Below are 27,219 nucleotides of genomic sequence, written 5' to 3' on the forward strand. Positions count from 1 at the left end.
TTTTCCATTTATTTTTTGTGTAGTATTTATTGGATTGTCTAAAATACCGCGTTCATTGTGTCAGTCACTTGTTGAAGGGACCTATAGAAAATCCCTGTTTTCTTCTCCATTGAATCTGAACTTACCTGCCTCCAAATCTGGTTCCCTCTCTATCATATCTTATTCATTACTCGGAATGAAGCTTCTACTGTAGTTATACCATTCTCTTTAATTTCTACCATTGCTTAGTATGTATCTTTGTGCATACTGCTACCCCACTCAGGACTATCTTCTCTCTTTATCTCCTATTTATAATATACTCACCCTTCAGGATCTGTCTTATTTCCCCTACTTAATAAATCAGCTTTTCTGGGTACTTGAACCCACACAGATAATTTCCTTTTCTTAATTATAGTTAAGTCCCTAAACATAATTTAGCCTCTAAGTATGCTGCTTCGTGTATTTGTTGTTTCATATGTGTTATTCTAATTTCTTCAACTAGATTTTTAAGTTTCACAAAATACCGTAAATGGGAATGAGATTTTGTAATTTTACATTTCCTAGACAGCCTAGCACAATTGGCACTAACCATTCAATGACTGATTTTTATAGAGTGAAAAATACTCTGAAGTCTTTTAGGAGCCACTCACATTCTCTTCATTAATCCTATCCCTCCCTCAGTATTTTCCCTCTGCCCCTTTGCTCAAAAGTTCCCCTTGTCTAGAATATATCTCTCACCTCCTTCCTTTCTAACTCTTACCCATCCTTTTAAGGCTTTGTTTGTCTCTATTTCCCTTGATTTATTATTCCAGACAACACTTGTCTATGCCAATTTTTTCCACATTAGAACTCTTTATACATATATTGGCTATGCCCTTCATTTTGGCGCTTAAAATTTCTCTCCCCAGTTTGACCGTGAGCTCCTTGGAGAAACAATGATAGTATTTCATATTTCTTTATCAGCCAGAGTGCCTAGCATAATCTCATGTACATTGTGGTTACTGGATAAATATTTATTGATAAAGTATTAAAATGTTCTAACTTTTACGGGTTCCACTTCAGTGGTTTCTATTTCCCACTTACTCTGTGATAGAGGCAGGTACCAAAGGCAGTATTAACTACTATATTATCTCATCAAAGTCCAGTCAATCAGGAACTTCTTAATGAGAAGACTAGAATATGACTTATCCTTATATTTATTCTTGATCCTAGGTTTCATTTGGTCGTGACTTTGAGCAACAATTGAGTTTTTATGTGGAGACCAGGTCAATGTTTTGCAATCTGGAACCTGTTCTCGTCCAGTTGATTCATGTAAGTGTATACACAGACCTAAATCTGGGTTTTTAATGGCCTGCCATTGCTGTTGCTTTCTTGGTTAGGAAAAGCATCTTAACTTAAATTTAAATTTAGTTTATTATTTATAATAAATAATATAAATAAACAAACAAATAATTATTGATCTAATTTAAATTAAATAAAATTTAAGTGCCAAAATTTTGATAACTAATGTTATGAAAATCATTGCTTAATGGTTTTGGTAGTTTTTATCAATTCAGATTTTCTCTTAAAATTTAAATGCTGCCATTTCAGTATATCTCGAAATAAGGATGCAGAAGAAATTAAATTAAGTGGCTTGTAAATGTTAGCACTCAGACCCTTGTTAAAACATAAAAAGAAGATATTATTATAGTGGTTTTTAGCACTTCTATGAAAAGACTACATGTATTCTATTTTACATTTCACTTGTGTCTTTAAAGGGGAATGACTCTTTTTTGTTGTCAGGGTTAACTTCAAGTCAACAATTTTGAAGTCACCCTACTCTAGTTACCTCATTTTATTTTTAAAATTTTTTTAAACTAAAAAAATTTTTTTTTGCTTTTGAAGGGGGAGGGTGGGGCCGTTGGAGTTAAGTGACATCACTCTCGTTGATGTGTTTTGATTAAGTCAAAATGAAGTGTGCATATTTTTACTATTTGGACAGCCTAATGGGAGGTAATCAGTGGTGCATTGAAATATTCAGATGTCCTCATATTAAGTATATTTATATAAGCTGAGCATAGAACTTTAGTCAGTGGTTTATAGTCTCTTATAAAAGTTGTGTTTCACAGTTAAGTTGGATAAGCCATAGAGCCACATTGACACTAACTTGTTTTTTTATTTACTTAAAAACTCTTTAGAGTGTGAACAAACTGACGATGGAAACAAGAAGAGTAATGAAAGGAAATCACTCCAGAAAGACTGCTGCATTTGCCCGGGTATATTCTGAAGAGAAAAGATTCTTAGACTCAGGATACTAATTGTTTATTCAGGTTTTTACTTAGTAAACAGTTATTAAAGTAAAAGAATGGTAAAGCACTTGTTAAGTAACAGGGTAGTCTTAATACTGATTTTTCAAATCACTCACAGATAAATAAACTTTAATTTCTCATCAGCAGTAATATTTGAAGGAGAATTACAAGAAAGTTGATGTCAATTATGTTAAAGGTCATTGAAAGTTTAGTTGTCTTTCTCACATGGTCTTATTGTATCTGATAAACACTTTTTCATTTGGAAATTCAGATTTGAGGACGTCTTAGAACTTTCTTTCCTAAATGTGTATTTTATGGAACTTTGAGTAGGACCTAAATTGAGACTTGTAGGGGTGTATTTAAAAGCATTTACCTGAAAAAAATTTTTTTATTTTTTTTTCATTTTTCAAATGCTTTATTAACTTCTGATTTACATCATTAATTTCTGCCAGATTTTGAGTTACAAATTTTCTCCCCATTTTTCCCTACCCACCACCCCAAAACAGCAATCCCACAGGATATCCACTCCTCCAATCTGCTCTCTCCCATATCTTTTCCCATACCCCCTTAGACTTTTCCAGTAGGTCATGGTGGATCTCTATGCCCCAGTGTCTGTATATCTTATTTCCCAATTACATGTAAAACAGTATTAATAATAGTATATATAATTTTAAACATTTGATTTTAAAACTTTGAATTCCAGAATCATTCCCTTTCTCCCTTGTCACCCACACTTACTGGGAAGATAAACAGTTCAGTATAGGTTGTACATGTATAGCTAATGCAAAACATAAACATAGAAGATATATTGTAAAAGACTGACTATATTTCCCTCCCTCCTCTCCCACCACCCACTTGTTCTATTCTCTACTTTGATCCCATCCCTTTCCAAAAGTGAGTGTTTCCAACTTCCCTCCCCCCCAGTCTGCCCTCCCTTCCATCATCCCCCCTCTCATCCCCTTCCCCCCTACCCTCCTGTAGGGTGAGATACCCTATTTAGTGTGTATGTCATTCCCTCTCCAAGCGAAATTCAATGAGAATAAGGTTGACCCATTCCCTTTTGCCTTCCTATTGTTCCCCTCCATTGTAACCATTTTCCCTTGCCTCATCTATATGAGATAGTTTACCCCATTCTGTCTCTCTCTATCTCCTCTCATTATATTCCTCTCTCACCTCTTAATTTTACCTTTTAAGTATCATCCCTTCCTATTAAATTGGTCCTGTGCCCTCTATCTGTGTCTACCTGTAAACATATATACACACACTCACATATGTATTCATATGCCCGTCTACCCTCCAATGTAGACATATATATCTATTATCTATATCTGTATCTATCTGTATATATATATATATATTTCTATTCCCTTCAACTATTTTCATACTGAGAAAAGTTTAATCAGTTACAATTATCACTTTTCCATGTAGGAATGTTAATAATTCAACTTTGATAAGTTCCTTATGATTTCTTTTTCCTGTTTACCTTCTCAAGCTTCTCTTGCTTCTTTTATCTGAATGTCAAATTTTCTATTCAACTGTTTTTTTCATTAAGAATGCTTGAAAGGCCTCTATTCCACTGAATGACCATATTTTCCCCTGAAACATGATACTCAGTTTTGCTGGGTAGGTGATTCTTGGTTTTAATCCCAGCTCCTCTGCCCTCTGGAATATCATATTCCAGGCTCTTTGATCCCTCAGTGTAGAAGCTGCCAGATCCTGTGTTATCCTGATTGTGTTTCCACAATATTCAAATTGTTTCTTCCTGGCTGCTCATAGTATTCTCTCCTTGATCTGGAAGTTCCGGAACCTGACTATTATATTCCTAGGAGTTTTCTTTTTGGGATCTTTTTCAGGAGGTGATTGGTAGATTCTTTCAAACTCTATTTTGCCTTCTGCTTCTAGAACATCAGGGCAATTTTCCTTGAGAATTTCTTGAAGGATGATTTCTAGGTTCTTTTTTTGATCATGGCTTTCAGGTAGTCCAATAATTTTAAATGATCTCTCCTGGATCTATTTTCCAGGTCAGTGGTTTTTTCAACGAGATATTTCACATTGCCTTCAGTTCTTTCATTTGTTTGGATCTGTTTAACAGCATCTTGATTTCTCATAAAGTCACTAGCTTCCCTTTGCTCCATTCTAAATCTGAGGGAATGATTCTCCTCATTGAGCTTTTGAGATTCTTTTTCCATCTGGCAAATTTGGCTTTTTAAGGCATTCCTCCTCATTGCCTTTTTGAGCCTCTTTTGTCAATTGAGTTAGTCTCTTTTTTAAGGTATGATTTTCCTCAGTCAGGCTGTTGACTCTCCTTTCATAATTTTCTTGCATCGTTCTCATTTCTCTTTCCAATTTTTCTTCCACTTCTCTTATCTGCTTCTTAAGGGCCTCTATGGCCTGTAACCAGCTCGTATTTTCCTTTTTAGCTTTTGGTGCAGTTCTGACTTCTCTGTCTTTTTCCTGTTCCATTCTTTGCTCCTTTTTGTCCCCAAAATAGGAGTCTAATGGTGGATTCTTCTGTTTGCTTTGTTTTCTTTGCCTGGTCATATCTCCCCTCAGTCATTTGACCCCTGGGCTTTTTGCCACAGTAGGACTCTGCCACCAGACGGGGAAGCTTTCATCTCAAGCGCTGGGGTTTTCTCAGCTGCCAGAGGTATTAGTTGGGTGCCCTCTCTGAGGCCTCCACACACCCTAGCAACCTGGCCACGCACCTCAGAACCCTAGACTGCAATCCAGATCCAAGCAGGTTAAAGCAAGAGCGATTACCCCTCAGACTGGTGCTTGGTCCCCCTACACTCTGCAGGCCAGGAGCTAAAGCTTCAATGTGGCACAAGCTGAGCCGAGGCATCTCAGTGGCTTCTTGCCTTGGGGGCAAAAGCTGATGATCTTCCAAATATTGGTCCCAAAGTCCACACTGCACTGACCTCTCACTTTGTCCTTTGCATCTATGTGTTGATAATTCTGTCAACTGCCACAGCTGCTGGTGATCTGGATTTCTTCTGGTGGGCGGCTGGTCAGACCCACCCTGGGGCTAAGCTCTCAGAGCACTGTGCTGGCAGATTCCTGCCGGCCTGCCAGTCTGTCCTCAGCAGGAGGTTAGCTTCTCTGTGTCATTTTGTGGGTTCTGTAGCTCCAGAGTTTGTTCAGAGTCCCCTTTTACATGGACTGGGGAAGGTGGAAGCTGTAGCCACGTGGAGGTCCTGCTTCTACTCTGCCATCTTGACTCCACCCCCTGAAAAATATTTTTAAAAAGTAAAAATATCAAACTACCACACTGACACCAAAGATGTGTCCTGAGGTGTAATAATAATCTTTTCTTTTGTCTTTTAGGCCTGTGTTGCTTTCTGTTTTATTACTATTCCTTCTTTGACTGGTATCTTCACACGTCTTAATCTCTATCTGCATTCAGGTCAGGTCGCCTTGGCAAATCAGTGCCTTTCCCAAGGTAGGTTTATGTTTTTTCCTGCTAAAGAAACATTTTTTTTTTGTTTCAGAAGGACTTCTGTGGTGTATCTGTGGGTTCTTTGTTTTAGAAAAGTCCAAGAGAAGTAAATAAATTATGAGTTTTAAATCCATTTTGTACATAAGGGAAGCTTTGGCCACCTGAACATCTATACTACTTAAAATGTTTTCCTGTAAGGACTTTATATTAATCTATCACAGACAGGCTGGGTAAGGTGGCTCAGACAGACTGGTTTTTATGTGTCTGGTGATTCTATAAATTAAGAATATTTAATAGTTATATATCAAAAAGAGCCAACCATCATCCTATATTTTGGAAGCTTGAAAACACCCAAATGGACCCGAATCTGTATGAAAACAGAACCACTTAGCTTAGTGTTATGGATGAGAATGATGCTAGAGGGCCTTTGGACAAGTTCTTTCTAGAAAAGGTATAGATCCTATGCTTTAGAACAATAATTGCATGTTTATTTCGAATATAGTTGAATGAGTTCAAGTTACTAGAAATTTTCTATAATATTATACAGTGACAATTGGCTATTTCATTAATGACTTTGAAATTTCTCAAGTACCACTGAACTTTTAAAGAAAGATTAAATAACTTTAAATAGGCTTTTACTAAAAAATGTATTCTTTTAATTTCAATTAGTTGCTTATTGAGTGCTTACAATGTGCAAGATGCTGTGTTAAGCATGATATTCAATTCTCTGAAAGCTGGCAATCCATGTATAAAGCTGATAACTTTTGTGAGCCTGATTGTGCTGAATGTGGATCAAATGAACCCCATCCATTTTAGGAGTTATATAGTGTAGGGGATGGAGCCCTGAACTTGGAGTCCAGAAGACCTGAGTTAAAACTGAGTTCAGTCACTTACTAGTTTGGCAAGTCATTTTGCTTTGAGAGGATCAGTTTCCTATAAAATAAAGAGGATAATGGCACTGATGTCACAGGATGTTGTGAGGGTCAAATGAGGTGACATATGCAAAATGCTTTGCAAATCTTAAAGTACTCTAGCTACTCAGCTCTTTTAGTGGTAAAAAAAAGAACTTGAAACTAATGGGGTGCCAGTCTTAATGGCTGGGCCATTTATTGTGTATGAGTAATGGAACACTATTTTGCTGTGAAAAATGGCCAAGGGCACAGCTTTAGAAAATCCTGAGAAGACTTGTATAAACTTGTATGAAGTGAAGTGTGTAGAACCAGACGAGTTCATATAATAAAAACAGTATGGGGCGGCCAGGTAGCACAGCGAGTAAGAGCACCGGCTCCAGTGTCGGGATGACATGTGGATTGAATCTGGGCTCAGACACTTATTACCCACCCAGAAACACCTGGCCGTGTAACCTTGAGCAGGTTACTTAACCCCAATTGCTTAGGGGCGGCCAGGTGGCTCAGCAAGTAAGAGCACCAGCCCCAGTGTTGGGATGACCTGGGGATCAAATCTGGGCTCAGATACTTAGCACCACACCCAGAAATAACTGGCCGTGTAACCTTGAGCAAGTTAGTTAACCCCGATTGCTTTAAAAAATAAATAAATAAAAAAATAAAAACAGTATTGTAAAAATGAATAATTTTGAAATACTTAAGAACTCTGATGAATGCAGTGACTAACCATGATTCCAGAGGACTCAAGATGAAACATGCTACACACCTGACAGAGAGATGATAGACTCAAGGTGCAAATTGAGACTTCTATTTTTTGAACTTGAAAATTTATTTTGACTTCATATTTGTTAGAAGACTCTCCTCTCCACCCCCCCGAAAAGGGGAAATGAGAGAGAAAGAAAATAGATTTTTCTTAATGAAAAAAGTAAAATTTCGAAAGGTAAACCATTATTACAAGAAATTCTAGCTATTATTTCATTTTATACTATTTGTTTGTATTGAAAATATATATTAAGATCACAAAAGTAAAAAGATGATCATTTATCTGCTGAATTTTATTTTGTCTGCCAAAATTAACCTTCCACCCTCTGTAATTGTTTTTCCAAGCAGTCAAGATAGCTTTCAGATTTACTTTTATGCAGGAATATGGCCAAGAAAATATTTATCCCTCTAATACATGATTCTTTTAAATATGATTTAAAAAAATATCTTTTTAAGGTCATAAGATCATGGATATAGAAAGATAAGAGGCCTCAGAAATCATCTACTCCCACCACCTGACTTTACAGATGAGGACCCTGAGGCCCATAGTCTCAGCCAAAACTAGGACTGTAACTCTGACCTAAGTCAGCATTCCTTCCACTGCACTTGTATTGACTCCCATTCTAAAGCACAGGCTTGAAAACACACTCTCACCTTTTACCTCTGTGTAATTTTGGTGTGTCATATGCATCAATCAGTCAGCTAATAAGGACTGATCAGAGGAGAGGCTGTATCAGAAAATGTGTGGTAGCTGTTGCTGTAAGGTATTATTAACTTGCACAGAATTATTGAAATATATTGGAATAACTGGGCATGTAGCATCTTACTGTATTTGTACTTAATAATTTATATGATGATTTTACTTTAGTATTTCAATATTGTGGTACTAAACCTTAAAAGCATATTATTGTACTTAAAGCCACTCACAGTGGTTATAAGACATATAAATAATGCATTAAGTTGCCGAGAACGTAGAGCAAAACATAAATGAAGTCACATAAATATACTTCATTGTCAGCTCCAACCCAAAACTCCAGCTGCATGGAGAGTCCCAAAGTAGAATGATCTACTGGTAATCCATTCAATTCTCATTTTCCTTTATCAGCCTGTGATTTTTACCAGAGCAGTATCATGACAAATGAACTCTCAGCTAGCCCAGCCCAGGAAGCTGACTAAGGATTAGAGCATGAGACCAGCAGTTCCCTTTCTTTGTTAGGAAGTGGTGTTACCCATTTCATAAGCCTGTTGGGATTTAGAACAAAGCTGGCTCATAGGCTCAAATCTTTAGGAAGAACAAAAGACTTGCTAAATCAGTTGTTTGTTTGCATGCATCTTGCTTGGAGACAGCTGAAATAGTTTTTAATCTAAGTCTGTTCTTAACTTTTTGTTTTGTTTGCTTTGTTCCGTACATGCTGAGAGGCACTGGCTGCGATGTGTTAGAAAGCTTTTTGGAGGTGGAAACATAACAGCATCTGTATAGCATCTGCAACTATAGGTACCCACATATCTCTCCAACTTAACAAATAAGATAGTAGGGACAAGGTGGGTTGCCAGCTTGAGGTCATAGGTTAAGGTTTAGAATAGGTTGTCCAGCTGAACCTCTTCATTTTGTAGGTGAGGAAACTGAGGCTCAGAATGGGAAGTGATTTGTGTGAGCTCTCCTTAGTAGTAAGTGGCAGAGCTGGGATTTGAACCGAAGTCCCCTGACTTCAAATCACATCCTCTTTTCCCTCCTCTATGCAGCCAACAACTCTGGAATGAGGTCAAAAGGGAAGGAGGGGCCTCCACTCACATGTGTGTCCCTTTAATGTTATTACTGCAAAACTTCTTAATAGGCTGCAAGATTTTTCATGTAGAACTAAAATACAACCAAGCTGTAGTAAGAAGTCAAGGATAAATGTAGGGAATTAAGCTCCAGATTTAGTGCCAAGGGTATAATGGAAAGTGCTAACTCAGCTCCTTCTTGGCTATTTTTCAGTGTTTTGTTTTCGAAGATGATTGCCAGCTCCTAAATTGCAGTGCTTGATATCCTTTATTTAGAAGTCCAAGAGAAGGGAGGGGACGATAGGTGTAAAAACATAATTACAATATAAGTTTCAATATAGTCCAGTTTAGGACACAGGAGAAATCCTATGTTGTTTGGATTTTTTTTTTTAAGAATGTACTATAGACATGAAGTAACATTTTGGATTGAGATTAGCAACTTGATTTCAGGGTCACCCACTTGGTTGCCAAATGACTTATACACCCAAATTCACAGCGATCTTTCTTCTCTGAACTCTTACAGCACACATTGTTCATACTACTCATTTGGTATGTAGGATATGCCCATTCTGGACTTTTTGGCCTCTCTTAGCTTAACCATATCCATATCCAGTAGAGACAAATAAATGCCCTTTGGTGTATGTGTGAGACTTTTGTTTTTCAAAGAGACGCTTGAATGGGAGATTTGTTTGCTGGAATGAAGAACAGAGTCCATTCCACTTGTCTATGTCTTGTTTCCCTAGGTAAATTTGTAAACCCCCCAAGGTAAAAAATCAGGTCTCCTACTTTGTCATATCCCTTACAGAATCTGGCATAGTGCCTTGAACATAGATGTGTAATTATTTGGTTGGTTTCTTGAAATAGTTGCTGTAAGTAGCCAATAGTTAAACTTTTTAGTATAAAGGGATTAGATTGATAAGGTATAAGTTGTGGAAGATGAGCTTGTAAAAACATAGCCTCACAGGGACTGTCTTTTGACTCTTTTTGTATCTCCAGGGTCTGGCACATTGTAGGCACTTAATAAATTTTTTTTTGAATGATTGATTTGAAAGGACTAGGGATGTTAGAATTAAAAACAGAAGAGGGATAGGGAAAGGATAGCTGGTGTTCAAGTACCTAAAGGTCTCTTGTGGAAAAGGAATTTTATTTGTCAGTATTTATTTATCAACCCCAGAATCAATGACTTCATTTAGATGATGTAAGAAAAAAATTCCAGCTGTCCCTTGCAACACTGAAATTCTGGATTAACTAAAGTAAAAGACTATTATGTTTCTAGAATGAAGTGTTTTCCAAGAAAAGGAAAAAATAATATGACTCCATTGTTAGTAAATGTTGTTCAAAATGTTATGTAAGACAAATTTTTAGGGATATTAATTTTTTTTTTTTAAGGAACAAAGGGTGGGAAGAAAGGCCTGCTTCAGAATATAGACTTTAATATACATATTCTTGTTAAATGCAGGCTTTATTCCCAGGAAATTAAATGTTAGTTGTTGAAGATGCCTTTCTGGTATTGGATAGGATTCCAGTTTTTAATTTATGATGTTATAACAAGTACAATTTCTTTTTGCATCATTTTGAATGGAATTGTACTTAGACCATGAAACCTTTGATCTTGTTGAATATTCTAAAATGTCAGTTGTCAGGTCCATGTTTTGATTATTTTGTTCTTGGAGCCATTTTCATAGCCTGTGCTTTGGGAATTGTAGAAGGGAGAGGAGCTCTTTCTAAAATATGCCCACACTCATTATCTTCCTCCTAAATTCGAAGGGTAGTGTGACTGGCAGATGGAGCATTGGCCTTGGAGTCAGGGCTCAGGAAGACTTAGATTCAAATGACACACATAGACTCTTTGACCATGAGCAAGTCACTTGATTTCTTGGTGCCTCAGACTACTCTTTAGAGACTAATATGCCACAGAGACCATCAGTATTGGGAGATGGGGTTTCCACACTAGACATTCATCACATTGACAAAAACACGAAGACAAACTCACCCTAGAATGTTATTCTAAGGAAGATTTCAACTTGTCTTGAGTTCTATAGATGATAGAAACATAGTTTTAGAGATATATAGAACCTTGGAAATCAAGTCCAAATTCTTCCTGTGTAAGTGGCAGCACCAGGATCCCAAATCAGCTGTTATGTTGCTTTGTCTTTCATTCCATGCCATCTGTTTCTAATGTATCCTAAATGTTTCCTTAGAAAAATACTTTAGGGGTGGCCAGGTAGCACAGCAAGTAAGAGCGCCGGCTCCAGCGTCGGGAAGACCTGGGGATCGAATCCGGGCTCCAACACTTAGCACCCACCCAGAAACACCTGGCTGTGTAATCTTGAGCAAGTTACTTAACCCCAATTGCTTAGGGGTGGCCAGGTGGCTCAGCAAGTAAGAGCACCGGCTCCGGTGTCAGGATGACCTGGATCAAATCCGGGCTCAGATACTTAGCACCACACCCAGAAATAACTGGCCGTGTAACCTTGAGCAAGTTACTTAACCCCTATTGCTTTAAAAAAAAAAAAAAAGAAAGAAAAATACTTTAGTGAAACAGGAAGCTTCCAAAGCAATCTTATGGTAAGAGTCTTAACTGAATATTCAAAAAACTGCAGTGACCACCTCATTGAATGTACAGTATGTTCAATAAAGACACCTTGGTGCTCCAGGAAGCTTATTCCAATACATCTACCTCTGTGAAGCTTGGGGTTTCTGTTGAACCTAACATCACATTGTTTTTTGCTTGAATTCATATGTTTCTCACAATATGGTTCACAAACTATTTGATAAATACAATGTGTTTTATAGTTTGTAGAATGCTAACACATGACCTTTTTTCTTTGTTATTGCAGCTGATGCTTTTTTCAGAGCTGCAGTAAGCCTTGTTCCTGAAGTTCCAAAGATGATTAATATAGATGGAAAGATGCGACCATCTGAATCATTCCTTCTGGAGTTCCTCTGCAATTTATTTTCTACTTTGTTAATAGTTCCGGTATGTAACAGTGGCATAATTATAAGTAGCAGCTTTTTTCTTTTTGCACTAAGTATGTCAGGAAATTAGACCATAAGTCTTCTAATGTTCAGATTTATAATTTTTATTGATATAGTATAGTGTATCTCCCTTTGAACTTTTTTGAGTTTTACATGGTTTTGGGTTTTTTTGTGTGTGTATATATGCCTTAGTGATATAGCTGCTTTTATTCTCTCCTCTTAGCCTGATTATCTACTTGTGAAATGGGAGGAAAAATCAGCCCTAAGTATGAAGCAGGATGTTCCTTGAAGTTGTTATTGCTTGATTAAATAATTTAAATGCATTTAGCTCACATTAGAGATTTTCTTATGGTGAGTTAATTGGCTAAGGGAGAAGGAAGCAATGGTGGGAAATTTAAGCTCTTATACTTAAACTTCATACTTAACTACCTTGTGGTTCTCCAGTAACTCAGTGTCCTCCGTTGAGAACTTTGCAGAGCATTTCTCAAATTAGAGGAGTTTATTTAGAAATGGCCTGTAGCAAGGGAAAACTAGTATTGCTGGAAGCAATATGAGTACCTTTCAGCCAGGTGTGCAAACAGAAGAGCCAGGTTCTTTGCCTCATTTTAAAAGACAGGTGATAAATAAAGGAAGACAAAAATGAGTCACATTTGCTATAATAGGTTTCATTGTTTTGAATTACTCATAGCCTTTCATATTGCTGTCTTTGAGAATGGGTTTAATAAGTCTCTGTTTCATTTATTTAAAGTTTTCATTAAAAGTTTCATTTATTTAAAACCAGATGGAGGTTCTTTCATACTAGATGAAGGGCCTAACATGTTTTTACCCTTATATAAAATTTCAGTATTAAGTATTACGCTGGGACATCCTTTCCCCTTTCTCCATTGAAGCTTTTAAAGTAGACTGAATTAGTGACTATTTTAGCCAGCATCTAAATGGACTATCCAATACTATTATTCATTCAGATTCTTTAATTGATTAGCTGATAGAACAAGTAGAAAAATGGATCTCAATAGTGATATCCTATTGTCATCATTTTTAGTCTTTTCCTTGATTGGAAAGGCTAAGACAGTGGGTAAGATAAGTGTCTATCATGACAACTTCTCTTGTCAGTAAACCTCTCTGGGCCTTTATTTTCTCACTGGTAAAATGAAAAGATTGGCCTAGGATCAGGGGTTGGGAACCTGTGGCCTCAAGACTACATGTGGCCCTATAGGTCCCCAAGTGCGACCCTTTGACAGAAACTTCACAAAACAAATCCCCTTAATAAAAGGATTTGTTCTATAAAACTTGGACTCAGTCAAAAGGCTGCATCCAAGGACCTAAAAGGCCACATGTGACCTTGAGGCCATAGGTTCCCCACCCGCTGGAGGTAATCCCAGATGCCTTTTAATTCTAAATCCTCTGAACTGTGCAGCTCTTTGGCACTCTGAGAGGAACCACTAAAGGGTGAATATATTCTCAAATTCTGATGCTGAGGGTAGGGCCAACGCTGGGTAAAACTGTGATGCAGAAGGTTGTCTCCTTACTTCCTCTTATGCTACTTTTTAAGCAGGACACTTGCAGACTAGAGGTTGAAAGAATGAATCTTTAGTGGCCAAATATAGGTCTATCTCTTGTAGGAGAGATTGCCCAGGGAGTACAGTTTCAGGTGCTTCTCTAATCATACCATGATCTGACTCTCTCTCTGTCTCATCCTGCCTACTTGTAAAGTCACTCTTGCTAATGAGTAATGGAAAACATTTCCTGATAGTCCCTTTCTCTGAATTTTATCATGATTTTTTCTATCACAGACTGATAGTTTTATAAATTTGTGTGACTTTTTTGCATTGAATTATCAAAATATACTTTATTGTTAAGTTTTATATTCATTGATGCATGAATGCCCAGTAAAAAGTTTGATTCTTACACAGCAGCTTAAAAAAGTGCCCATGGTAGGCATGGCAGGTGGCACAGTGAGTAAGAGCACCGGCCCCGGCGTCGGGAGACCCAGGATCAGTTCCGGCCTCAGATACTTGGCACCCACACAAAATAACTGGCCGTGTAACCTTGAGCAAGTTACTTAACCCCAATTGCTTATAAAAAAAAAGGGGCCCATGCTGCTTGTCTTATAGTTCAAAGCTTGCTTACTATACAGTTATATACAATATTGGCCCCCTGTGGTAACATATTGAACTTTTTTCTTTGGAAATTGTACCTCTTAGAATTAAAGAATCAGTTTGTTATCTGCTTTCAAGGCAGTTCTTTAAATAAAATTTAGTTTTTATTATGCAGTGGAACAAAAGTTTGAAACAATTGTCAACAAAAAAGGGGTAGTGAGTTGCCAAATTGTTGTAGAATTCAGACTTTCTAAAGATTTGCATGTTCTCTCCTTTCTGACCCTTTTTTTTTTTTTACTACAAAGTGTAGCAGTAACTTCTAGATTTTAATGGCTTTATCCAGAGGACTGAAAGTATTCCACAGACATTTCCACTGATATTAAAAACACCCCTGAAGGTTTAGGTTGCTCTAGTTTCCACATCTTTGCCTCAACCTTGACTCTGTATTCTACCCAGCCAGATTCTCTGACATGGGACTTTAAACTTTGGTATTCATAGAATATTAAATGGTTAGTCAACTCTTACTGTTTTCTTCTTTACCTTCTGCTTTTCTTCCTTCGTTTGGTGTTGGGCCAAAGAAGGAAGAGTCTTACTTTTCTGAGCAAACTGAAAGAATCACCTAAAGGAAGCATTTGTTCTTATTCATTTTATGTTTTGAAAGTTCTCTTAACATGAAAGAAATGTAGTATTTAAATCTGCCATTAGTGATAACAGTTATGATTTGGAGACTTACTCATTGTAGGTGGTTTCTGGGATTCATATGATACAAGAATATTCATTTTTTTATGGTTTGTAGAAATTGGTGGGTTAAAAAAATCTTTTATGTACATATAAAATTTATATTTCATCTTGGGATCTTAGCCATTAAATTGATACCTACTACTTTTTTGCTTCTCAGACTTAGGAAGTTTGTCTCCTCAAACATAGTAGAAAACACTGATAATGGGGGATTAAAAGTGCTGAGTGATTTGATCTCTGTGTTATTTAACTTGGCTTACTAGTGTGATTTTTTTAAAAAAGTAAAGAATTTTGCAATTTAATTTCATTACTGTTGTTCTAACTAAGGTGCCTGAGCTATTGAATATTTTTCCTCAAGTTGTGTGTTTATATACCTGTGGTTGCCCCTTAGGATCATCCGGAGCAAGGAGTCCTCTTTCTTGTTCGAGGTTTACTGAATGTGATCCAGGACTACACTTGGGAAGACAATGGTGATGACAAAATTCGTGTCTACACCAATGTTTTACATCTCCTCTCTGCAATGAGCCAAGAGACTTATCTCTACCATGTAGACAAAGGTAGCAATGTGTTTTTCTTTTTCACCAGTAAATATCCCTGAGTGTGTACACTACCCAGCTACCTTGGTGAATTTCATGAAAGCCATAAATGAAAATATTTACAGTAGATAGCTTTCGAACTCATGTTTTGATATAACCTTTATAGGCTAAGGTCTTTACTCTATTTAAATACCTCCTTCGAAACTGTATTAGATGCCCTTTCTTTTTTCCATAAATGCTGCCAATGCTAGTGCTTCATGGCTATGAATGACAAAAACATTGCATAATCTGTCTATGGTTTATGAAGGTTTTCCCAGGCTTGGAAATTTATTGAGAGAAACTTGCTTAAACAACTAGCAGCATTGTGGCATTCTCAGATTGGTATTAAAAAAAAATCTTTCACAGAAGAGTTGAGTAATGGTAAACACAATTTATCAGTACTGATTAATAAAGACTATGGTAGAATCGAGATTAGATTTGGAAAATGTAGCTGAAGTGGAGCATTAGATAATAATAAAGAAGGGTTAAAAAATGTAGGTAATTGGAGTCTTTCTTTTAAAACAGATTCAAGTTTTAGAAAAGTCTTAGAAATTTTAAAATACATTCAGCATCAGATTTTCATTTGTAGATACTGTTAAGGGTAGAGTTGATAGGAAAAGAGTCCAGTGTTTTAGATGCTTAAAATTAGAAACTTCTTTCTTAACACAGCTGTGTTTGAATTGGATGAGGAATCATGCCTTGACAAGTCTTGTAGCCAGAGAAGTTCCCAAGGAGGAGCAAAAGAATGCATGAATTGAATGAGTTCCAGTTTTCTGACTGCTTATTTTATCTTCATGCTGTGGCAGTTGTATCAGTTGATACTGATTAAATCTTCAGAAGAAAGGGGTTAAATAATTGTTCTTTTTACTGCTAATTACATTACCAGCTTTATTTCAAGATTCACTGGGAGAAGACCAAAGTTGTCTGTAGCATTATTAAAATAGCCTCGGGTTTTCCAACCCATATTCTAAATATACATACATATACATATATATGTATGTGTGTGTGTATTTATACTTATGTAGTGGACTGCTAAGCACCTGCTAGCATTCTCTAGAGCTTTTATTTTGACAACATTATCTATAACTTTCTTGAGAGGCTTTTTTTTTTGTCTGATATGACGACAACACAAAAGAACATAATAACTGACTTTTGCCAAGAGGACTTTTCAAGTTTTAAATGTCAGGTTCATATTTTACATAAATTGTGACAGCAAAATCTCTTGTGCTAGGGAAAGGTTAAATAAAATTCATGGCTTCAAGATGAAAGAACAGAATGCAATTATGCAACTGAAATAATTGGTTGTCCTTCTGAAAATTTATACTCTGAGACTGCAGTGGTTTATATAGGAGACACTTTGGGTGATTAATTCTGTTTGGGATAACTCAGGGAAATGATGAAACTAAAAGCTCTGATATTAATTTCAATGAGGCTTAAAAAAAAGACTCAAACAAACTTTTAAAAATTCTGTCTTATTCAGTAGGGGTTCTGAAAAATAAAATGGTAGAACTCTATCTTCAGATTTCCTAGTATCAAGTTTCTTCCAGATGACCTCCTTATGACTAATGAGAACCAAAGCCTTAATTTGTATTTTTTTGGAGAACGTTTTGCAAACACATGTAATTGAGGCATTAAATAGACACAAATATGTCAGTGTCCTCTGCTCTGAACATGTGAATGCCAGGAGGGTAGAGGGAGCTTGTGGCTAAAGTTTGAGATTTCATTGAATTCTGAGTATCTAGCCTATGCTTCAAATGTGTTGACTCTAGTGCCAGTATCCCAAGAAGATCATAGTCTGTGCTTGTTCACCCTCTTTCTACCTTTTTTTCTTTTTTTTTTTTGGAGGGGGTAAGGTGGGTTAGGTTTGCACCACCTAGCTTCCCCACCCACCCCCTCTTTCTACCTTCTAACCCTTACCTCCAAACCTGGCAGCCATATTTCTTTGTAGTCTAGTTGAATATGTTTTTATGTACCACCTTCACAAATACTCATTTACTCTTTATGTATTGTCTGGAAAGTCTCAAGTGTGTAAGTTATATGAAGTTTTGTTTCAATCAACAAGCATGTATTAAAAGCCTACTATCAGGGTGGCTAGGTGGTGCAGTGAATAGAGCACCAGCCCTGGAATCAGGAGGACTTGAGTACAAATCCAGCCTCAGACACTTAACACTTAACTAGCCGTGTGACCTTGGGCAAGTCACTTAACCCCAATTGCCCTGCCCTCCCCCCTCCAAAAAGCAAAACATTAAAAAAATTAAAGCCTACTATGTTCAGGCTTTAGAGCTAGATACTGAAAATACAAATGTAAAGATGAAATAATCCCTGCCCTCAAGTATCTTACATTCTAGGAAACACATTGTAAATCAGGATACACTAGATAAATATAAAGCAATTTGGGGGAGATGGGAGATGTGTTTTTTTGTCTTTTTGTATTGCTATTCTAGATGGTAAGGGAATTTTACTCACCAGTATAAGAGTTGATTCTAATCTAAAGAAGATTAGGAATTTATATGAGAAACTATCCTGGTCTGCAGCAGTAGGCAGGAGGAATCCCTCCAGCAGCTGATGTTTGGCAAATGCAGCTTTAGTCTAAGAATGAGTTTCATAACTGATTTTTTGAAAATACTAGTCATATGTAGCAGCAACAGCAATTATCAAGGATGCCATTATTTGGCATCCCCAGATTCTGTAGAAGCATAATAAATTAAATAATGATCACTCACACTGTAAAAAGAATCATTGGGAGGAATTTCATAAGCCATTCTCTTAGCTCATGTCTGTGTTTACTTAACAGAGAGTGGTAGGACCAGGGGAGTCATGTGTCATGAAAGACTTAAAGCTAATCAACAAACATTCATTAAATGAACAATGCTATCATGTACTAACTGCTGGAGATCGAAATAGAAAAGGGAGACAGTTCTTACCCTCAAGGAGCTGTGGTCTACTCTGATAAGATAAGCAATCCTGAAATTACAATGCAAACCGATTAGAAAATGCAATTTGATTTATAAAAATGAAATGGTTACTCATTTAAAAAAAGAAATATATCTACTATTTAATTTAAATTTCATTTGCCTTTTAGGTAGTTAATGACCAGTAGAGACATGGGGGAGGGGGGAGAACTACAGAATATCTTTCGAAATCTTTTTTTTCCTATCTGTTATGATTATTACCATTGGTTGCTGATAGAAACCATATGGTTACCTGGAGCTTGTACAGGGTTTTGATACAGTTTATATATGTGAAATCATGCAAAGCATATTAAATATTATAAACTTAAGTTGCTTAGAAGTACATCTGACCCGCCTCCCCACAGCCTCATCTCAAACCTGGGAGCTGTGTTTAAAAGCTTAGAAGAGACAATATCTGCTTAACTTACTTCAGACAGCCATAGATGGCTCAGTCACATTTGATGATGATGAGAAAAATGTGATAAATGACATTCTGATAGCTGAGCCAGAGTGGCCTTAGGTTTGTTTAATGAACATCTATTTTCTTTTCAACACACCTGAATCCTACGTGTGTATACTAATTCTTCAGTTTGTCTTGTAACTAGCTTGCTTGTACCTACCCTCTAAGACATTAGCAATAGAAGGCACTTCAGTCACCCCCTCAGATTTCATAAAGTCAGAACAATATTTTTATTTTCTGCCAACTTGAAAGTGTTAACAGGCCACTTGTGCTTATCCTTTGTGTGCCCATATCACTAACATGGCATAAGTTTCTCAGACGTTTTTGTATTCTTTTGGCTTTAATGTTACATCATTTATGAAGAACTCTCTGTGTTAAAAGTTTTAATAAGTACATTGAACAGTATGAAGAAAGACTCTTTGTATCTAGAAATGATCATTTAAGAAAACGAGAATAAGCAAATGTGAAAGTATAAAGATGAAATCATCCCCTTTGCCCCTTGAGAGCAGGAATTATGTTTTATTTCTGGATTTTAGATTACTTTCTTTCATGGCTTCCCAGCCTTTTTCATTCTTAATGACACCTGTAAATAAATTTTGCTTGTTCCATGCCTTGATGAAAATTGGTGTGGGATGGGAGAAGACTGAGCTTAGGGAAAGTGGATGGCAGCCTTTTGAAAAGCTGTATTTGACAAGAATACTGAAGATAGGAGACATAAGTTCCTCAAACTCCATAAAGGATGGCATGGTGTCATGGGACATTCTCTCTGTCCAAGGATGTTTAACATGAGGGAGATAAGACTTGGGAGAGGCATAATTACTTTCTTCACATATTTGAAGGAGGGATTAGACTTTTCTGATTTTAAAAAGCCGTGTGGTAGAGTAGGAGAAGTACATTACTTGGAGTTGGGGGACTTGGTCTCATGTCGTAGATATAACACTAGCTCAGCTCTCATGAACAAGTCTCAGTTTCTTTACCTCTAAAATGGGGTTAAAAATACTTGCACTACTTACCATAGAGGGTTATTTCAAGGGAATCATTTTAGAAATCATAAAAGGTTTTTTACCTGTGAGTATATTGGCCACATTATTGGCCTCAAAGATGAGAAATTGTTGGAATATTGGGAGTCAGATTTTGACTCAACATGAGGAAAGATTTCTTGGTAATTAGAGGTGCCCCAAAACTGAATTGGCTTGTTTTATCTTGTAGTAAGTTCCCTATCACTGCGAGTGTTTGAGCAGTGGTTGGATATCTGTCTGTAAAAGGTGTGATGGAAAAGCAGTTACTGTTATTATGGTCTCTTCTGATTCTGGGATTCTATAATTCTAAGCCCATACCAGTGTTCCGAAGTGGTAGAGTAGAGAAAAGCTGGCAATTGATGTTGAGGAAGAAGGACGTTTTGCTGGCTTCAGCGGTGGTCTGCCCAGGTGGGGAGCAGTAAGGCCCTTTCAGCTTATGTTAATAAACATAAGGATCGAACCTGTAATTTCATTATTATAGGGAACTTCAGGGAGGGAGCTCCTTCTGCCAGTGCAGGTTATAGTCTTAGATTGTTATCTTGAGGATGGAGAAGTTCAGTAGATTGCTTAGTCATACAGTCAGTATATGTCAGAAGTATGATTTGAACTCAGGTCCTCATGGCTTTGAGGCCAGCTCTATCCATTAAGGCAGTGCTGCCTTTCTTAATGCTACATAGTTTTTTGGACTTTTTCTCTTTACAAAGTTAACATTCTTCAGAACCTCTCTGTGAGATAGGTTATAAAAAAATGTGTCTGTTTTATAGATGAGGAAATTGAGGCTTAGAGATGTTAAATGACTTGGCCATGCATGTATCCTCTGTGTACAGACAGTACTCATTGTCTTGGGCTCATCTGAATTAGACTTCTCAGTCAGGTTCTTGGAATGTATTCACATATCATTATTATTGTTATTATTATTATGAAGATCTCCCTAGTGTTAGGAGAAACCTTCATCTATTGGTGAAGGATATGGAGCTTAAAGAAAAAGAAAAAGTGAGTATCAGAGTTAGGACCTGACCCCAGTTTTTCAGACTCCAAGTCCCACATTGTTAGAGTATTCCCTGAGAAACACTGCTCTGATTAACTTAGTTTAGTGTTCTCCCTTCTCCAAGGGGACTTGGAGATAAATAGGAGGTGGAATAAAGTCCATTCAGACTGGAAGGACAATTTGGGGTCAGGTCTTAGAGGGCTTTAAAAGCTAAACAAAAGAGTTTTCATTTGATCTTAGAAGCAATAGAAAGCCACTGGAATTGATAGAATGAGGAAGCTACATGGTCAGTTCTGGGGTTAAGGAAAATTATTTTGGCAGCAGTGTTTAGGATGGGCTGAAGTGGCAAGAGAAAACTTAAAAATGCTAAAAAAAATTTTCAACATGTAATTGGGGAAAAAAGAAAATATATTAAAATTTTTTTAAAAAGATACAAAAAAATGCTAAGTTTCAAATGTCTCTAGGAGATCCCCTTTTTAATGTCTCATAGGTGATTGATGATAGAAGATTGAACTTCACAGGAAAAACTAGGGCTTGATTTGGAGACCCCTGTTTCATCTCCACAGAGATGATAGGTAAATCTGGCAGTTGATGAGGTTACCAAGAGCATAGAGGGAGAAGAGGACCTAAGATGGAAAATTGGGGAAAACCTGAAGTTGGGGCTGAGATGATGAGCTAGCTACTAAAGGAGCATTGAGAAAGAGCACTCAGACTAGTGGAAAGAGAGCCAGGAGAGAGAAGTGTCGTGAAACCCCGAGAAGGGAGAGTATCCAGGAGGAGAGGATGGTCAGTAGGGTCAAGTGCAGCTAACAGGCCTAGAAGAATGAATAGTAAGAAAAGGTCAGCAGATGTGCCAATCGAGATCTGTTAAGTAGTAACATAGGAGAGTAGTTTCCATTAAGTGATGAGGTTGGAAATCAGATTTCAGAAAGAAAGTAGAATCAACAAGTGCAAATTTTTTCAAGGAGTTTGGCTGAGAAAGGAAGAGATACATAAGATAATTATGGGGATCTAGTGAGGGTTTTTTGTTGTTGTTTGTTTTAAAGATAGGCATACAGTTCATAGGAAGAAGGGGGTGATTGAGGCAGTCTGCTCTATTAAATGGAAGAGAATGGGATTAAATATATATGTAGAGGGTGTGGCATTAGTAAGAAAGGCCACCTCTTAGAGAATGGTGGGAAGGAGGAGAGAGATGATGTTTAGAGGTTTAGAGGTGAGAATGGGAGAAAAGGAAACTCACATAAATGGATTCAATTTTTTCAGTAAAGTAAGAGACAAGTTTGTTGGTTGAGACAGGTAGAAGAGGGTGATGTGTAGGAGGCTTGAGATGGGGAAAGAATTAGAATAGCTTCTCTTAGGAGTGTGAGAGAGAATCAGTTAGGCAGGAAGAAGACTATTGCTTTGCTACAGTGGGACTCAGTTGACATTGGATAACATGTATTTGTAATGTACTCACTTGGCATAATGGTGAGAAGTCATGTCGCTCCATTCATCAGCTCTATGAGTATGTATGGTGGAGGTGGATAGTGTAAGCAACCCAGAGCTGAGGTTTGGCAAGTCTGAAAGTTAATAGAGATTTGAACAGGGTTAGGGATTTAAAAGCAAAGGACAATGGAATTAAAAACAGTTAACAATTAGCTTAAGATTGGAAAGAGAAGAAAGTGAAGTCTTAAGTGTAATGGTCTGAGAAAGTTTTGAGAATTGGCAAGATTTGAAGTCTCAATGAGGGCAAAGAGTGGATTTAGGAAAGGTAAGGTATAGGGAGAGGTGGAATGATACAAAACTGTGGTCAGAATGGGGAATTTCAGAGTTTCTTCTTAAGGAAGTAGAACATTTGTAGGTAATGTTGAGAACTTGTGTGTGTGTGTGTGTGTGTGTGTGTGTGTATGTGACTATGTGTGGCTGAAGTGTAGTGAGTCATGGATTTTAAGGAGGCTAAGGAAATGAGAGACTAGGGAGTATGAGGATGCATCTTTGGGGATGGTAAAGTTCCTAGTATGAGCAAGAGTTGGGGAAGGAAGGAAAATGCTGATCCCTGTAGGTACTAAACCCCTTTAGAAAGGAGGAAGTAAGACCTGGAGGTTAGTATATGACAACTATCATTATTTAGAATAGGTGGAAAATTTGCATGGATTTCAAAGGAGGAAAGGTTGTTAAATGGTGGAGGAAAAGGGAGACCTTGGGAGTGACAGGAGCAAGGAATCATCTGACTTTCTTCCAGGGCCTGTATGTCAGGGGTATAAGAGAAGGGACAGCCAGTGATGGATAGGATGACTGTGGATGCAGTGTCATCAGAGGAAGCTAGATCTCTGTCAGGTTTAATTAATGGAAGTGTCTGAGAGAAAGAGGACCAGGATGAAGGGAAGTTCCTTCATTATGGAATGGGAATTCCTTAGGGCACAGTGGAAGGGGGAGGGCAGTAGTAGGACATGGGTAGGATGTAAGATTTCAAAGGATGAGGATAAGAGAATGGGAAATGGGGGAATAATTTTCTCATATGTGGTGTAATTGGTTTAGGGTGACACAAGTGCCATGAGGTTGTAGAGGGTGGCAGGTGAACGGCAAGATTCTCGATCCCTAAAGTACAATCACTGGGCTCAGCCTGGGCCTGGGTTCACCCTGACCTGTGACTGAAGTTGGTTGATTATGTTTATGGTCTATGATGAAATGTTCTAGGACAGGCCAAAATAAACTTTCAAGTATAGGGGAGAAATTGAAGGGGCTGCTGCTTGAATAAAGACAGTTTTTGATAACTTTTTTTATTTTTTGATAAGATTTTTTTTTCTTAGCCTTTAAATAATGTTGGGTATATTGGAGTATTTTAGGCCCCTGTGCTGAGTGGAGGACCACAGAGATACTCTAACTTTCATGCTAGCATTACCTTGATCTCCCTTGTTTCAGGTGTGACTGTGATTTATAAAGTGCTCAAAGGTGATGGGGAATGTGTACTTTGAACATAGCTAATGGAATAGATTTTTTTGTTCTTCTTCAAAAGCTACATAACAGATTCACTTTTGTAATATAGGTTCCATCACTAGCCAGTGGGAGGGAAAGTATAACACTGCAGTGTCTCTAGCTCAGTCTCTTAGATGATAAGATGTTTTCTTTGTAGTAACTGAGTTCCCAGGCCCAACAGGAACTTGGTTATGCCATTTCCATTTTGTTTTCCAAATTTCCCCAACATCTGTTAATGCTGTTTTTTTTTTCTTCTGACTCTCTTTCCCTTGGAAAAAGATAAAAGTTTTCTCAGGATAGATTTCTCATGTTTCATTGTTTGTCTACTTAGTTGATTCCAACGACAGCCTCTATGGAGGAGACTCAAAATTTCTGGCTGAAAACAACAAGCTTTGTGAGACCGTGATCACACAGATCCTAGAACACCTCAAAGCCCTGGGAAAAGATGAGGTACGTTGACTTAACCAGCATTCACACTGTACTGCTGTGAGAGTGCATGTCCTTCCAGGCATGAGATGGAATATTTCCAAAATGGAGCAAACTATGATGGTATTTCTTAAGTTCTTAAACAGTTTTTATATTGGGGGTTTCCCTACCATGGCTTGTTACTCAACTACAGAGCTATTTTTGCACATATGGTTAAGATGTTACATATAGTTGTTATTTATGATGAACACAAACAGATCCAGGAGACCAGAACTGCCTTTTAATTAACTTATTCCCATACATCCTTACCCTCACAAAGAAATTGGGAAATGTATCTTTTATGCCAAATCTATCAGCTCTAGTGAATTCCAAACCTACTCTGGACAGCAGGCATGAAATCGGGTCTTGCTTTTTCACCTTGATGACTATTGTTTCATTCTAGTGCAGTGCTGACCACAATTCCATTTTGGAAGACTTGGGCCAAAGTTATAAATTATGGCTGGACCCTTGTCCTTATTTGAATTCTTGTTTGGTAGAGATAGATCAGTCAGATTTAATTTTCTCCACCCTTTCCCCAGGTCTGACCTGTTTAATAAATTCAAAATACAGCTAAGGCGTTAAGTGCCTTCTACTCTATTAGGTGAAAGTAATAGAGGAACTGAGAGTCAGTAAGCAAGGTGTAATGGATAAAAAAAAAATGATGGATTTGGAGTCAAAGAGCCGGGTTTAAACCCTGCCTCTGACATATAATATCTGTATGACTCAGGGCTCAAGTCTCTTACCCTTTCTTAATCTGTTTCCCCATATAAAATGGAATCCTAGTATATGTGGTTCACAGGGTTATTGTAATGCATGCCATCATGTCTTTAAAGCCCTTTGAATACTTTTTTACTATGTATCACACATAAATTGCAGTTGTTAATATTATCATCATGATAATATCATTATTACTTTTGACTAATATGTAACTTGGATTTCCTTCCAGTAGAGCTCTTCTTTACTTACCTATTCAAGTTTTCAGTTCAGACAAATGAGGATTATGAACTGTTTCCCAGGTAAATACAGATAACACTGACGACTGCAGGTGTCAGACAGGGGACACAGGAGAGCTGCTAGTAGGTGTTCTAGCACAGGTTCACTCTTGATCTAGGAAGACAGGGACGGAGTCATAATAAGGGGTTAAATAGGCTTATTTTAGTCTAGTCTAGTCTCACAGGGAGTTAACTGATAATGGGAGCACCAACTCCTACAACATTCCCTAGTCACCCTTCTTGCAGGGACCCTATGTCTCAGTGGTGTCAGTCGAGACAGGCACCCAGTTCGTACATTGTCCTAAGTCCCCTCAAGCCTCAGTGGGGGCTGGTTGATGTATTCCTCTGTGCATTACCCACATCCCAAATCCCCACTTACTGACCAGTGCCCACTTGATTTATAGGGCAACTTACAAAGAAGGCATAATGCCAACAATAAGCCCATGTGTTTTATATTACCTCATCCCTATATCTCATTGTGCAGTCACAGTGGGTATTTATTAGCTGAACTCATATGTTTTGTCTTATTTAACATTATAATATCATGTGTAAGCATAGTGGAGATGTGTATAAGTCATAAACCTGGGACAGACTATCTAACATCTGGGAGCTAGAGATTGGTATGGCTGTGGATCCTGGGAACTAAACTCTTAGAAAGAATAGCCAAAAACCAAACTATGTCAGTAAAAGTTTATTTTAAAAGTGGGGGAAAAAATAGCTACTCAAAGCTCATGCATTATGTAAGGTGGGTTTTAGTGTGTCCCTTCTGCTTTTCCCAGAGAGCCATGCCATGTAACAACTTTGAGTATCTCTAATGCTTTTTCACTTTAACATAGAGAAGAGGGTGGTCTTGTTTTTTGTTTATTTTTGTCAATATTTCAGTTGAATTTGTGACAATCCTGGTGATATTGTGTTTTAATATTTACTTTCCTCACAATGACTGTGAGTCCATTTAACAAATGTGGACATTAAAGTTCTTCTAAATGTAAATTGGTCTCTTGAAAAACAAAATCCCTTCCCTTTGACGCTGAAGTCATTTCCGGCTGACTGCTGTTCGTTTCTCTTGCCAAAATGAACTTGTCAGATCTTCTCCAGCTTCCCTTTGCACAAGTTCCCTCTTCTTGAATTCCAGTGTTTTTATTGGGGACCTTGTCATACACGGCCACTGCTGCTGCTCTGCTCTAACCTTGGAAGGATCTCCTGAGGGGAAGAATACATTTAGATTGATTTTAGTCTTTTTAGGCTCTGCGATACACTTTTTTTTTTTTTTTTTTCTTTTTGGGGGGCAATTAGTTTTAAGTGTTTTTCCCAAGGTCCCACGGCTTGTTTTTATGTTAAGTCTCTGAGGCTGGATTTGAACCCAGGTCCTCCTGACTCCAGGACTGGTGCTCTATTCACTGCGCTACCTAGCTGCCCCTAGACTATTTTTTAAAGGTGTTATTTTCTTCAGTATTTTTTGGGTCTCCTTTAGCAAGCTGTTGACTCATTTTTCATGATTTTCTTGCATCACTCTCATTTCTCTTCCCAATTTCTCCTCTACTTCCCCACTTGATTTTCAAAATCCTTTTTGCATTCTTCCATGGCCTGAAACCAATTCATATTTTTCTTAGAGGCTTTGGATGTAACCGCTTTGTCTTTGTTGTCTTCTGATTATGTTTTGATCTTCCTTGTCACCAAAGTAAGATTCTGTAGTCTGAGTTTTTTTTTCCTCTGTTTGGAATTTTCTTAGTTTTCCACCATTTCATTTTCCTAGCCAATTACTTGACTTTTAAATTCTTTGTTAAGGTAGGGCTTTGCTTCCATTGTGGAGGTCATACTGTCCCAAGCTTGTGCAGCTGTTTTCAGAGATAGTTCTAGGGACCTG

At 37.5% G+C, this 27,219-nt stretch overlaps 1 protein-coding gene across 2 annotated transcripts in view; it reads left to right on the forward strand.

Moving 5' to 3' along the window:
* Positions 1-27,219, forward strand: part of VPS35L (VPS35 endosomal protein sorting factor like) — a 114,900-nt gene that overhangs the window by 76,520 nt on the left and 11,161 nt on the right. For both annotated transcript variants that reach the window (XM_069096049.1, XM_069096050.1), the window contains 6 exons: positions 1,192-1,290; positions 2,157-2,234; positions 5,592-5,706; positions 11,975-12,114; positions 15,342-15,507; positions 24,230-24,348. In XM_069096049.1, the coding sequence (XP_068952150.1) occupies positions 1,192-1,290; positions 2,157-2,234; positions 5,592-5,706; positions 11,975-12,114; positions 15,342-15,507; positions 24,230-24,348 (717 nt within the window). The remainder of the gene's footprint in view (positions 1-1,191; positions 1,291-2,156; positions 2,235-5,591; positions 5,707-11,974; positions 12,115-15,341; positions 15,508-24,229; positions 24,349-27,219) is intronic.

This window comes from Petaurus breviceps, unplaced genomic scaffold (assembly GCF_028583685.1).
Source record: "Petaurus breviceps papuanus isolate PSGF00001 unplaced genomic scaffold, PetGlider_PUasm1.0 229, whole genome shotgun sequence".
In the NCBI taxonomy this organism is placed as follows: Eukaryota; Metazoa; Chordata; class Mammalia; order Diprotodontia; family Petauridae; genus Petaurus; species Petaurus breviceps.